The sequence below is a fragment of the Larus michahellis genome, chromosome 7 (assembly GCF_964199755.1).
Source record: "Larus michahellis chromosome 7, bLarMic1.1, whole genome shotgun sequence".
NCBI classification, from domain to species: domain Eukaryota; kingdom Metazoa; phylum Chordata; class Aves; order Charadriiformes; family Laridae; genus Larus; species Larus michahellis.
The window spans coordinates 49394979-49409357 of record NC_133902.1 but is presented as its reverse complement, the minus strand read 5'-3'; the positions used below and the strand labels follow the sequence as shown (position 1 = coordinate 49409357).

Below are 14379 nucleotides of genomic sequence, written 5' to 3'. Positions count from 1 at the left end.
GCTCAGCTGCTGTAAAGGCAGAGGCTCTTTACCTCCCACCTTCTGCTGCTAATTTTTGCTTCAGTTCAAGACCTGATGCAAAGCCTGTGGAACTGAGGAAAACAAATATTCTTGTGGACTTCCCCAAGTAGTGAGTGAGGTGGGGAGTCACCTTAAAGTGTCCGAAAATGACACAAGAAAGCCACTCAGAGTGCTTCTGGGTGTATGGCGCTTAGTACGTTTGACAGATTAACAAATGACCAGTAATTCTTCACTGTTTTGCTCAGGGCTCCCTTCAGCACAGGAGTAGTTAGTAGTTAGTGCAGCCACTAACTTGCTTGGATAAATTCGGGAAATTATATCTCTAGGGAAGTTTGTGAGACCAAACAAATTGACTTCTAAATGCTTGTGACACTCCTACATCTGTAAGTCACCAGTTAGACATTTGTCTCTGTGCCATCCCCTTCAACGCAGCAGGCACCCCTCATCTCTCATGCTAACGGATCCCTTTCTGGAGCTGGAGGTCATGAGCGTCAACTCATCGTTTCATATTCATTACAATTAGATGGATCACTAATTACAGTGCTGAGAATTCAGACTCGGAGACATGTCTCTGAGTTGAGTGCCTGCAGAACAGTTCAACCAGGCCAAACCTTACTTGCCTCCTCCATACCCCACAGAGACAGGAAGGCTGAAAATCGGTGCCAGTGGATCCCAGGTCCCCCGGCTCCAGGCATAAACTAAAGCCCAGAGCTCCCTGTGGGCGGCCGGGACATTATCCCCCCTGGGGCCTGGCAGCCCGAGGGAGCTCAGCTTCCCCCAGCTGATCTTACCGAGCCCCTGGGTAGCAGTGCTGTGAGCAGGATGCAGGAGCTTAACCGGTGCCAAAGCATTTTCATTTCCCAGATGTGATGCTTATGATCAGACGACTTAATCAAGCGCAAAGAGTCTGTGATGCCTTCAGCCATCAGTGGGAGACTTGGCTGAGGAACAGTTGTATGATTGTAACGTCTCAATTCACCTGGCACAGCTCCATGTCTGGCTGCCTTTGCGCCAGCAATTCCTGTGTGCTCCCAGCCCCCACCAAGGGACCCCGCGCAGTGTTAAGGTCAGATGTGCTACCTTGAACTTTGACGGTTGCAGAGGTTGATGCGGTTCCGTGTTCATTGGTTGCCACGCAGGTGTAAATGCCGCTGTCCTGAGGCATCAGGTTGCAGATCTTCAAGGTGAGCTCCCCAGAGTCACTGTGGATGCAGGAAGCACCGATTATAAAACACTGCTTCACTCGCTAATGCTTTTTATCCTTGTTCCTGTCCTGCCTCATTACAAACACACATGCACACAAAACTGTTAACTCATTTGACGGAACATCCCCCCAGCAAGCTGGTATCCAAGTACAACCCCTCCATGTGTCAGGATTAGGCTGTTAATGAAACCTTCCAGCACAATGGTCCAAACTGGCTGCCAGGCAAATCTACTTGTCCTTCTCAGAGGAGGAGAGGATCACTCAAGTAGCAAGCAAAGTCCAAAAGCTGAACATTTACTGTGCCTGTCCAGAGCTGGATGCTTAGACCCCATATATCTGGAAAGATTTCCCCGGGCACGTAATTTCTGTCTCAGAAGATGCTGAGCTGCTGTGCCTCTGCAGTTAAGTCCAACACGTGCTGGACAGCTTGGGTTTCCCACAGATGCACAAGGCAGTCACACAGCGCAGGATGCCTGACATTTCTGGGAAGCTTCAGACCCCTGGAGCGTGTGCCATTGATCGAATGAGGCTGCCAGGTCCCTGGTCAGAAGGCTGGACATCTCACAACAGCTAAAGAACGCCGGTGCTGAGTTCATGAAGACTCTCAATCTTTGGGCCAATCTGAGCAGACAAACAGCTCTCTGGAGTCTAGTGAATTTATAGCAGGTCTGTACATAGTCACTTTGGTTTGCACATTGCAGTCTTCAATATGCAATTTAAGGGAGTTGGCCTGAATTAAAGCATTTTGCTTGTGTAACTGCTTTAGCTGGGAGACCCAGCTAGGAGCCAACAATAAATTCCCTTGATGGCAAAAGTAGACTAGTTCTTGAATGCATAATCTATCGGAAACTGCAGAAGGACATGGTTGCCGGTATAACTGCCTCGACGCTGCGGCTTTTGCTGGTCTGACTATGCTGATTTAAAACAAGACAGAAATATACCCTTCCCCCGCAAACTGGACACTATGCCAGCAAGATTTGTAAGACAGCCACTGATCTGCTGGGCCTCTCCTTGGCAGGCAGTGTCTTCACTGAAAAACAAATACGAGTAACAAGACAATACAAGTGCTGATAGTGCACAGACAGCCAATGCACAGGCGAAAGACTGTGATGGAAAACAGAACCCTGTACGGAAATATCCCCCCATCCCAGCCCTAGCCAGAAGGCTGAAGATAAGGGACTAGCGATCTACTGAGTAATGGCCAAAAAGACATTTTTGGGTGCTCTGGGGCAGCTGCACAAGCCAATGGTCTCTGAAGGAAGCTCTTGATCAGATGTAATTTTTATTATGGAACATATAACATCCCTTCTCTCCTAGTGTTCATTTTTCGCTTTCAGTGACTTTGTACTCCCTGGATTCATCTCAGCCTGCAGCAGAAGCGCTGAAAAGCTCGCATGAAAGATTGCCTCCCGGAGATTTCCACTGCAGTTTGGCCCAAATCGCTTATATAAGCTGCAGATGAGCATCCAGCAGCAGGCAGTTACCTGACCTGAATTCAACTCCAGATCTTTTCGGATTTTCCCAGTGCTTGTTGTAAAGATGGTTTTTCCCCCAACCTAGCCAGGCTGGAAACATCACAACAAGCATCTTTCTGTCCAAGCACAGCCAGATGTAGCCTTCCCAGAAGCACGTGTAGGTTTTTTAGGAACAGCTGAGGAAAGGCTCAGGAAAACTGCAGGAGTTACCACCTCTGCCCATGAAATAAGAAAACACCCAATGAGATATGGGTGTTGCAAGCTGGGGAGGGTTTGCTCTGCTCGGCTCCTGTTCCTACCAAAGATGAGCACGGCATCAAACTCAAGCAGAGAAGCCCCAGCAACGCAGAGGCAATATTAGCCAAACTAATATGTCGGAAACATGAGTTGCTTCTGGCTTGCAGCTGGCTCAGGAGGTCAATCAGAGCAAACTCATGTCTGCCAGTGACACGCTCTGTGGATATACCCTACATCAACTTGGGAAACTGTAGAGCTACCTGAGCCCCAAAATCTGACCCTTTCTAGCTGATGTGGGGTGCAGTGATGTGCCAATACACCATGCCAGCCTCGATTAACTGCATTTCTGAGGAGCCTTGTAGCCTGGCTGGTTCCGTATTTGAGGGCAACATGACCATCATGACCACCTATGCTGGGATCCAAAGGCAGGACCTTACCAGGATGACACGGTGTAAGTGGCTGTGCTGTTGTCATTGTCAAGAATGTTTTGATCCGGTCCTTTCCAGGTTATAGTTGGTTTGGGCCGTCCACAGACTTTGCACTGCAGCATCACTGTGTCACCGAGCAGGCAGGTGATGTCCACTAACGGCACAAGAAACTCTGGAGCCACTGGAAGAAAACATGGGGACAGACACATGACACCTTCTTTTAATCTACAGGTGAGGATGTTTCCCCACAGAAGTCTAGAGAATACATTATAGGACCAACTATGGGATCTGGGTCCCAAACAGCTGAGGGTCCTGGGATTATGTTACCAAAATTCCCCCATTACTAAAAGCCAGCTGTTGACAGCTCAGCAAAGGAGGTAGTGGGGACTGTCCACCCCCCAGGCCTGTGCTCTGGCAGGAGGGTGAGACTTCATGAAGGCAGGTTCGGGGGGTTCAGCCTCGCCTGCGGTCCTCAGGCTGTCTGAGCCGAGCAGCCAGCAGGAAGACCGCTTTCCCTGGGGACTGAGTAGTGGAGATCTGCCTTTGCTGTAACGCTGGTGGGTGCAGAGCTGTTGCACCGGAGTAAGTCACAGCTGCTGGCCTCCCCCTCTGTGCCACTCACTGCACAGCTGTCCTTAACTCACCTTCTTGAATGAAATTGGGGTTGATTATCTGAAAGATACAAAGAAATAAAAGCATTTATTTTTATGGGCAGTGACAGAGAGACATCTGGTTTCACAAGGTACTGTGGTGAACCTGACCAGAACCGCAGAAGCACCGACCAGTGACTACAAGCAACCAAACAACTGGCAGATGCAGCAAGCTCTAGTGACAACTGATCAAGCCTGTGCACAGCTGGGAAAGTAAATGAAAGCTATGGCTTCTTGAACTCCAATAAAGCATCACAGGTACCAGGCGCAACACTGAGGCTGAGATGGGTGGACTCTTTGCTTGGTGTGACAATGCTCAAGCCATTAACTCTTCTTCCCGGAGGTGGTTTGTGTCCCCCTGTGCACGGCTCCAGACCCACATCACACAGCACCTGCAGTCACCGCACACCTGGGGCATCTCACCAGCACTCTGGCCACTAACCAGCTTTGGGGGGGATGTCTTTTAACTTCTGCTTAGCTTCAGGGAAAAAAGGTAAAGCGCTAAAACAAAAAAAACTGCGTTCTTTTCACCTATCGACAAGTATCAGTCCTGCAACAACTCTTGGTCTATCACAATGAGTAAAATTTCACTCATTTCATTGGACTGCTGGAACCTTTCCAACTTGAAACTAGGTTTGGATAACTGAGAGTTATTTTATCTAACTAGTTTATTGATCAAGTTAGCAAAGACTTGAAAAACTACTGTCTCTCCCTGGCCTATATATGCCAATTACCTCACGTAACCCTGGAAGCAAAGTTGGGAATAGCAAAGACGCCAATAACTTCTCACATGTGGTATCAACCCTAACTACACACTGGTGTACGATAGTATAGAGGTTTTAGCCTCATTAACCGTTTCAATATTCTCATAAGGCCTTGTTATCCAAGTTCAAGCTAATAGTTTGATATCAAGCACCATAAACACCAGTGTGGTTTATCTTGCCTTAAATATCTTTGTTACTATCTATTTCGGAGCTATTTTGGAAGATGCCAGTGGAGAAGTGACCTAATTCGTGGTCTGCCAAAGCTGATTGGAGTTTCTGCAGTGGCTCAGAAACCAGGCCATGAAGTAGAAGCAATAACCCTTCAAAATAACATAGCTACATCTTCAAGATTTATATTTATATTTTGGCTTTATAAATAGTTTTCCAAGGTGAACGGCTCAGGGTGCCATTCAAGGAGGCACTGGAGCATATTCAAGTTCAGTTTGGTTTTATAACCCTTCTTCATAGGCCCAGGCAAACCTCTGGTACCCGCACTGAGACCTCGGGATCTGCTTTCTCCTGTCACCACCAGAAAGCCCAAATGGACCAGGCATAATGTGGACTCGCAACTCACAAAGGTTCATTTTTTCCCCATAGAAACACATCTTACATCAACAAATCCCTCACTACCTGAGACTGAGACTAGCCTTTGTCCTAGCAACAGGCAAAATTTGATCCTTTGGAACACATGTACAGAGAACACAACATCCACGGTACAGCTGAAACAACCGGTCAATGCCAGTGCTTTACACTCTGTGCTCCAGAAACGAGTAGGGGCTGCTGCTTGTGGGCAAAGCAGGTTTCAGCTCCTACCACACAGTCAGTCCTAAAAGTCTGTACCTGGTGGGCAAAAGTGTGATGGTTTGGACTCTCAGATGCTCCCAAGTGCTGAAATTTCAAACGTTTCACTCCCAGCATCCTGAAAGGAGCCAATCTCTGCCTACATCCTGGAGAGGACACTTCGAGGACTATTAGTATATTTAGGGCTGCTTTTTTTTTTTAAAGCCATGTTGGGAGGCACCTCTGTGGTGAGGAGGGGGCAGGAGATCGTGCCACCCCTGCAATGGGATCACAGAATGGTAGGGTTGTAAGAGACCTCTGGAGATCATCTAGTCCAACCCCCCTGCCAGAGCAGGGTCACCCAGAGCAGGTTGCACCCGAACGTGTGCGTCCAGGTGGGTTTTGAATGTCTCCATAGAAGGAGACTCCACCACCTCTCTGGGCAGCCTGTTCCAGCGCTCTGCCACCCCCAAAGTAAAGAAGTTCCTCCTCATGTTGAGATGGAACTTCCTATGCTCAAGTTTGTGCCCATTACCTCTTGTCCTGTCCCTGGGCACCGCTGAAAAGAGCCTGGCCCCATCCTCCTGACACCCACCCTTTAAGTATTTATAAGCATTGATAAGATCCCCCCTCAGCCATCTTTTTTCCAGACTGAAGTGACCCAAATCCTTCAGCCTTTCTTCATAAGAGAGGTGTTCCAGTCCCCTCATCATCTGGCTTGGCTCGGCAGCCAAGAGCCTGAGTGGGTGAGGGAGCCAGCAGGGCTCTTTGGGTCCTGTGTCAGGTCTTCCTCCTCCGGCTGCACCTCCTGGCCCTGGTTTCACTTGGGAAGCAGAAAGCCCCATCTGAAGTGTGCAGCTGGGCACTGACACCAGGATGTGGACCTCTGGCCAGCCACCCCACGAGCCTCCGAGAAGGTGAGGTGCTCAGAGGCAGCAATGACTGCTCCACAGGGTCCAGGACCCACATAGGGGCCCCCTGGACCCACGGGCAAGAAGAAATCAGGGCACAAGAGGGCACCGGATGAAGAAGAACATCTTCTCTCCCACCTGTGCATGTGGAAAATGAGAGATGCATCTTCGTGATTGAGTTGTATCGCTCACACAACACAGCAAGGGAAGAACAAGCTGTTCTGTGGATAATCGTTGCTTGCCACTTTTCCCTCAGAGAGACCATCTACTTATCAGCTGAGTAACCCCAGGCATCAGCTCATTTGCACATACATCTTCATTTTTGAAGCTTTTGGTGTAAGTGGAATACACATCTATCCTCTGAAGCTCTCCCCTTCCTTCCCTGCAGCATGCACTAAATTCCCTTATTATTCACTGATTTCCATCCTTGCAGGATTAGAGATCAGAAGATAGAGATGCTCTTAACACTTTATATTAATTTTATAACTCTAAAGGATTCATTAGAAGATGCAGCTACGATGATGAATGTAATGGATCTATCTATAAATAAATAATACTACATTTCTAATGACTTGCACGGCACAATCACTTATAATGATTGCCTTACCGATGTTTTTTCTCCCTTGCCTCACCATGGGAATATCAGAAAGAAAATTACTGCTGCTAGGTAATATTGGAAGAGTCTACAGGTAAAATTTACATTTCCTCTGCTAAAACTTCATCTGTTACTTAATAAAATGTTACCTAACACCACCCCCACAGCCACATCGCAGCTTTTGCCTGCTGTAAGCTTAGACAAAAATAAAAGCCTGTTTGCAAGAGAATACTTAAGTGCTAACAAAGTGATTTAATACATCACTTAATTAGGGAACAGGATTTGGTCTGCTTTGAAGAAGGGGGGTCTAATGATGGGATGAGAAGGGCAGAAATAGGAAAGCAAAGGTTCACAGTCAGATCCGTGGCCAGAAGCCAGCTCTGCTGGCTCACGCGTCCGCTCCCAGGCCCCGGGGTTCGCTGTCTCCCTCGGCAGGCCAGCCGGGTTTCAGGGCTATGGGTGGACGGCAGGAGATGACAGACTCCACAGAGTCCTTCTAGATTAAGTGCAAGACCTTTGGAGATGATTTCTTCATTTGCCACACAGGTTTTTAATCCCCGTGGGGGGAGAGGAGGGCTCCAGAGCATGGTCCCACTGCCCTAGGAGGACAGGAGCTCATGTTCCGCTTGTCCGCACAGTCTCCTGCTGGGGCCGGGGCTGGATTCCCTTATGGATGGGCTTGCCAAGCACCTCCCAGAGCCTTTTAAAAATGATGGTGTGTGCAAAAAGCTGGAAAAGCGTCAAGATCCATGCAAGTAACTGTTCCCGCTTCTCTTCCTCCTTCTCGGGGCTTTTACAGAGAGATGAAAGCCAGGCTGCCTTGCTCCAAAGGGCAGAAATCCCTGCCAGCGAGGGGCCTGGGGCGGGCTGCTGGTGAGCAGGGTGAGGTGCTGGGCGCTGAAATGGGGATTATGGGCAGGTGGGTGCAGCTCCCCCACGGTTGATGAGGAGGAGGAGGTGAAAGACCACCCTTTCCAGCTTGTTTTCCCCCTTTTTAAAGCCCCTGCTCACCCTAGGGATCTCCCACACAAGCCGAAGAGCAGCGGTGGAGTTTGCAGGGGTGATGCAGGAGCCCCAGCTTCAGTGCATCACTCCCTCAGGGAACGCTCTGCACTGCTTTGGGATTACCAGGTGGAAAAAAGCCCTGCTGGTTACATGGCTTTTGCGGGGTTTTACTGAAAAGCAACGTGAGGATCAGCCCTGAAACCCCGCTCAGTCGTTGCGGTTTGAAGGAGGGTCTCTCAGCCCAGCCCTCAGCCAAGCATCCCTTGCCGCGGCGGCCATGAGCCAGGGAAGGCGACCCAGGGCCTCGCGCTGACAAGGGCTCCCTGAAGAAATCCCCGCAAACACCTCCTGCACCAGGATGGCCGCCAGCCTGGCCTGCGAGCCAACAAACTCATGGAGGGGGGAGCTACCCAATGCCAAAACCTCACACCATCTTCAGTGTCGATCCACGCAAACCCTAAGGGAAGAAACCGAAACTCAGCTGGCAATGCTCTCACTCCTCAGGTGAGACACACAGGGGGCTCTTTCTTCTAGGAACATAAATATAGTTGAATTGAGATAGATTTTTTTTTTTTCTTTTTCCTATTGGATGAAATACCTGTAGTGTGGTCCAGGGTGGGCGAAAACTTGTAACACTCCCTCCGTGGCCAGGAGAGTGTCTGTTGCTGATACGATGACGGCTAAAAATGGGAACCCCGCACAAGGTGACAAAGGCAGCCCATGAAACGGCCTCTGCTCGAGTGATGTGGGGTCTGGCGCTGACAGGGAACCGGAGGGAGGGGGATGAGATAAAGAAATGAGAGGACAGGTCAGGGTTATTCAATAAAAAAGCCAGAAATAGACCTTGTTTCTCTCTTCTCCAGCCTCCATTATTTCAGGGATCATGCCAAGAAAGGCACATGAGGCAGGTACTGGAATGCCTTTGGGGACCTGCAGGGATCTAAGTGATTTAGATCTGAGTGATTTAACTTAGTGTAACAGTCAGGCTTTAGAAAAGCAGCACAGATGCTGCATCCAACAGCTCATTATTTTGCAGTACTGGGCCACGTTTCTCCTGGTTTGTCACTCTTGTGTTACAAAGATAGAAAGGCATCTGCTGCAGCAGCAGCAACGTCCACTTGCAAAGTGACTCCAACTGCCCTAATTCTTAGCGAGACCTTATCTTTCATTTGTACACACTCGCTGTGTCTGCTGGGGAGCGGGAAACCGTTCTGCAGTGCCAACGGCCAGCCCTGAGACGCTCTGCACGCGCAGCCCCGCTGCCTGCCAGGGCTCCTCGCTCTCGCCTGGGCCAGGGTTTGCTTCTCCATCGCCGTGCCCAACTCGCTTCCCTGCAGGAGGCGTGAGCCCAGCCCAGACACACATGGTGCACAGAAGGGCCCAGTGGATGCCCAGCGATTTCCAATGCCACATTTTCAGTCCCGTTTTAAGGGAGTGCATCAAAAACAGTAGGGAGAATATTCTTCTCCCCCTAGGCTGCAAACCCAGCCCTCTGTAATAAAATCCGTGCTTTATTTAGACAGTAGAGGGCATGTTTACTCCAAGACAAACAGCTCAGCACTTTGTAAACACTTCATGGCACTTGTTGTTCACCCAGTTAAAATAAAATATTGACGCATTTGCACATGCTGGTAGCAGAGTCAGCAGCATGCTCTTTGCTCCCTCACTCAAAAAAAAAAAAAAAAGAAAAATACCGATTCTCAGAAAAAAAATGAAATGACTTACAGAGGAATTAAGCCAACTGATTTGTAGGAAAAGATCTATCAATCCATCTCTAAGTCAACTTCTACTTTGAGACTTTTGGGGGGACAAGCTCTCAGTGTCACCAGCCTTCCCTCTCCAGAAAAAGAAACATATTAACATGAAAAATTTCGTGATAAAAGAAGCAAATAAGGATCCTAGATGGATGCTACCAAAGGGAAAATATAATTTAAAACGGGAGAACGGTATCTGATGAAATGTTCCCCGGCATCAGCCTTTTGGTGGGGATGGGGGATGATACCTTCCGGCGCCCCGCATGGATGGCCTCAGTTGCCTTTGAGACGGATGGAGAAGCCACAAGGGATGCTGACTGTCGTGCATGAATCCGTGCAAAGCAGAAGTCCTCTTCCGCTTGTCACGCTCTTGCTGCGAGGCCCTAATGGGGTGCTTCAATGGCTGTAGCTGCGGGATGTCTCCAGGCGCTGTGTTGCAGGACTCTACCTGCTTCCTGCAGACGAAGTAGGTCACTTCTCCTTCCCAAAGCTAAACCACTGCTCCTGCGCTGCCAGCTCAGGCAACGTCACACCTGATGAGCCACCTTCATGGTTGGTCTCAGCAACCCCTGCCCACTGCGGGCAGCAGGACAGCGGTGTCACCCATGGAGGCCACCCCAGGGAAACATGGGAGGTTCTCAGGATTGTACTCGTTCATACTGTGGTAACAGGCCAGGAAAGGCTTTCTTACCAGTATTGTACGAGATCTCGCCAAAAGAGTGTGTTAGATCTGCTCTGGAGAAGGACAATTCAAGGCAGGGGGTGAAGGAATTTGCTTAAAGCACTTGGGAATTCTTGGCCTGAGCTGAGTGTTGACTTAGAGCCAGTGCTGTATCCACCAAACCATTACTTACTCAACCACTTGGACTGTGGGGGTGCTAACACAATATTCTTCCCTGCAGGATATTTCCTAGTGCTTATCTTGCTCTAAGTGTCTCTGAGTAGTTCTTAACATGCTAAAATGTCATAACTGAACAAAACAGATTATGAAGCCCAATTTAAGTACCTCGGCAACAGCCCAGCTCACTAATCTAATGATGGCACTTCCGCTGACTTGGGGTGGGCCTGGACTTCATCTCTCCTTCGCACGGCTAAGAAAGTGGAACAAACGCTAGACACGTGGTGACAATTGTGTGTTGGTCAGGAGTACTTGTAACACACTGCAGTTGGAGTCACGCTGTGCCAAACAAGATGTCTGGAGCCATCTCAGATCCCTACATGTGAGGTCCACCCCAAAGCCTGAAGAGCTGCTGCTGAATTTAGTGAGGTTTAGATCAGTGAGGTCTTCTGACTGCTGGAAGGACATTCACTCAGACAAGAGCGGTAGCCCGACGGGATCTGCGCAGTTGACTTATGACCCCTTCAGCAATATCGAAACCCCCACAAGATGTTACGACAGAGACTTGTAGGACAATTAGTTGTGTCATTGTCCAGGACCCCAGACTTGGGTGTGGATGATATTTACTGATTCACACGGGCATACACCTTCTTCCCAGAAGTGGAGTTGCCCGTCCCTGTGCAATTAGCTACAGACATGTGGAAAGGGAGTCATCGATCTTCCTTAAATATAGGTTACTCCTATCCCTCACGTGGCTACACATGCTCTCTAAGTGCCTGCTTCTACCCTCACGTGCCAAACGAACAGGTGACTTTGCACCTTCTGTTTTGTGAAACAACAGCACAAAGCAGAAAACCAGGGGGAAAAAAAATATCAAATTTCATTTCCATCCTTATGCACTTTCATTACATATTAATAAACAAAGAGAAAAGAAACATCCAGCAAAAGGTATTATTTCTAGTCAAAGTTACAATGAATGGAAAGTTCTCCAGGGCCAGCACGTCCCTGTGTGGGCAAAACCACAGTAATGGCATTTTAGCTCTTTTAAACAGTCACCCAGAATTTCAGTTTCCTGCTCTCACTATATATGTTTTCCACATCTCTTCCTGTCTATGTTTCCCCTTGAAACAAAGGCAAAGTGCTTCGGAAATCTGGATTCTCCTGAACAGATATGTGGTAATTGATAAACAGCAAGCAAAGCTAGATCTGAAAGACCACACGGGATTTCATGGATGCAACAACCAGCTTACCGATGACTTGTGCGGTGAGTAGGCTGGAGGTAAATTGTCCCGACATTTCCAAGTAATTAATACTGCTGCTTTGCATTTCGAGACTGCTCTCTCTATTCCAGCACCAGATGCATGTTCTCATGCACGATGGGAGGAAGAGGGACGTCAGGAGTGACAGTCCTATAAGAGAAGCCAGGTGACTTCCCTGTTATTACCTGGCTGTAATTATAGCTACAGACGACTCCGCCTTAACAACACAGGTGAGGCATCATCACCTCTAAATGTTGATGGCCAGGTCACAGCTCTCCTACCAGCACTCCCAGGGCCTATAAAATCCATCATGAGCTGAGTTATGGGTGAGGGCAAGGTTTTCCTCCTCCTCGGGTGGCTAGTTGTCCTGCCCCCAGCTCACTTGGGAGCTCACCAGTGGCTCCGATGGGATGTGCCGTGTGGAGTAGGGAAAGGAAAACCAGGTGAGATGCTGATTTTCACCGCACAGACAGGCTGGGGCGGAGGGGTAGCGCAGCTGTTTAGCAATTATTTAAGCCTAGGGCACAATGCCTGAAGACCTGAGAAAGCCCTCAGCTAGGCTCTGGCGGTGGAAGTACCTTGCCTTGCCTCCGTTTTAATGAGAAAAGACTTTAGCTCTCAAGGCCTTAATACAGTTAATTTCTCATAACACGTTTGAAAAGGAGCACTAAAACACTCATAATGAAGGGAAAGAGAGAACAACTGTGGCTTCCAGTAGTGAATACCCCAGACCTCCTTTACAGACTAGTCTTCCTCATGGCTGCTTCTAGAGCTTCGTGAGCATTTGATGAGCCTGCCCTTGCTCTGCTCCCTCTGGATGATTTTGTTTAGTTTATACTGGGGATCAGCAATCCCTCCCCCCAGTACTTCTTAGCCAGACCAACAAGACTCACTCACTCCGGGCTGCAGATGTACTAAAACCAGCAGAAATGAAGGGCCATGCTGCTCCTTGCAGGGCAGGGTGACCTTAGTAAATCACATGCACAACTGTACTCTTATTTTCTGCCCCTTTGCCATTGCAAACATTTGCTCAGCCCCAAAGAGTTTTGCTCAGAAGCAGACTTGAGCTTCCCAAGCCATGAGGAACACTGTGACTCCTGGGGACTGCAGGGTGGTGCAGTGGCACTGTCACCTCCCGCCAGTAAGTGACTTGGGAGATGCAGGACAGGGTTTCTGAGTGTAAATCAAGTCTCATACCGGGCACATTGTTATTCCTCTAACAGGACATCCACACCATAGCTAAGACTTCAAATTTGTGTCTTTTGGTTTAAATAGGAAGGTTCTTACCTCCTGAACTGAGGAGCAGGCAAGAACAGTAGACTGTACCATGGTAAAAGACCCAAATCAAACAAAAAGGCCCATGTGGAGCATGCCAGAGATGACTAGAAATGCCGACAGGGTACGGACTCAGATACCTTCCACTGACAATTTTAAAACATCAGGTTTTCCTCCTATTGAGCAAAGTCAAAACCCAGAAATCCTGCGCAAAAAGGACGGCGATTCTCACCCAGCTCCGTACATTACACCTGTATCTCAGCGACGTTTTACTCCCCAGGGCAATTCCCAGTGATCTAAAGCTTGCACAGACTTATGTGCAACAACTTTCTAATTTGCCTTGTAACAAATACATCTCGTTGTCGCCTGTGATTGGCAAAATGCTCTTGGAAAATGCAAACGCGCTCCTGAGAATAACGCAGCTTCAGTGGTAAGCGCCACTCAATCTCCAGGATGTCGGCTGGGTCAAAAGCTTTCCTTTAGTACACATCCCCTTCTCAAAGATGGATTTATTTGTGCCAACACAATTAAAATAAAAGAGAGCCTTCAGGTTAATATATGAGGTGGTGCATTTCAATACACTTCTGCCTCTTTTTTTTTCCCTCCAGGAGGAAGATCATCTTTCTTTCAAGGGGTGTTTATAGTGCAGCCTGGCTAACAGCATCCCGGAGATCGAGGACACACAGATGTCCTCCAGTGACCCGCCTTGTCACCTCTGCAAAACAGCTTAGGTCTCTCTGAACCTTGTCCTTGCCTGTTTCAGCAGGAAACTCTTTCAGCCTTGGTACAATGTATACAAATGGTTGGTGTGGTCGCTATACACAGGAAAAAAATGGATCCTGCAAGATATTAATTGAGGAGAACTCGGTATATAACTCGGGATTTTAAGCTCCTTCGGGCTTTCTCAACAAGGCACATCCCAGTCACTCGCCTAGGATTGGTGGCTTCACGCTGCAAAAAGCGTAGTGTAAGGTATCACAATTTGGGTCCACCTATCTGCATCAGCCTTGCCTGTGATACGGGTACCTTCACGCAACCAGTTTTACCATTCTCCTTCAGTACCTTTATAGAAATGCAATTTCCCACTCTGCTAGGTAAAAAAAAAAAAGAAATATTGTCTTTTCTGATCTCCTGGATAATTTAAAGCACTAGTTGTGGCGCAACAGCATTTGCTCCAGCGATT

At 48.5% G+C, this 14379-nt stretch overlaps 1 protein-coding gene across 9 annotated transcripts in view; it reads right to left on the bottom strand.

Moving 5' to 3' along the window:
- KALRN (kalirin RhoGEF kinase) overlaps window positions 1-14379 on the bottom strand; it is a 522320-nt gene that overhangs the window by 8795 nt on the left and 499146 nt on the right. For all 9 annotated transcript variants that reach the window (XM_074595384.1, XM_074595391.1, XM_074595388.1 and 6 more), the window contains 3 exons: window positions 4010-4037; window positions 3375-3546; window positions 1102-1223 (listed from right to left, as the gene is read on the bottom strand). In XM_074595384.1, coding sequence (XP_074451485.1) covers window positions 1102-1223; window positions 3375-3546; window positions 4010-4037 — 322 coding nt within the window. The remainder of the gene's footprint in view (window positions 1-1101; window positions 1224-3374; window positions 3547-4009; window positions 4038-14379) is intronic.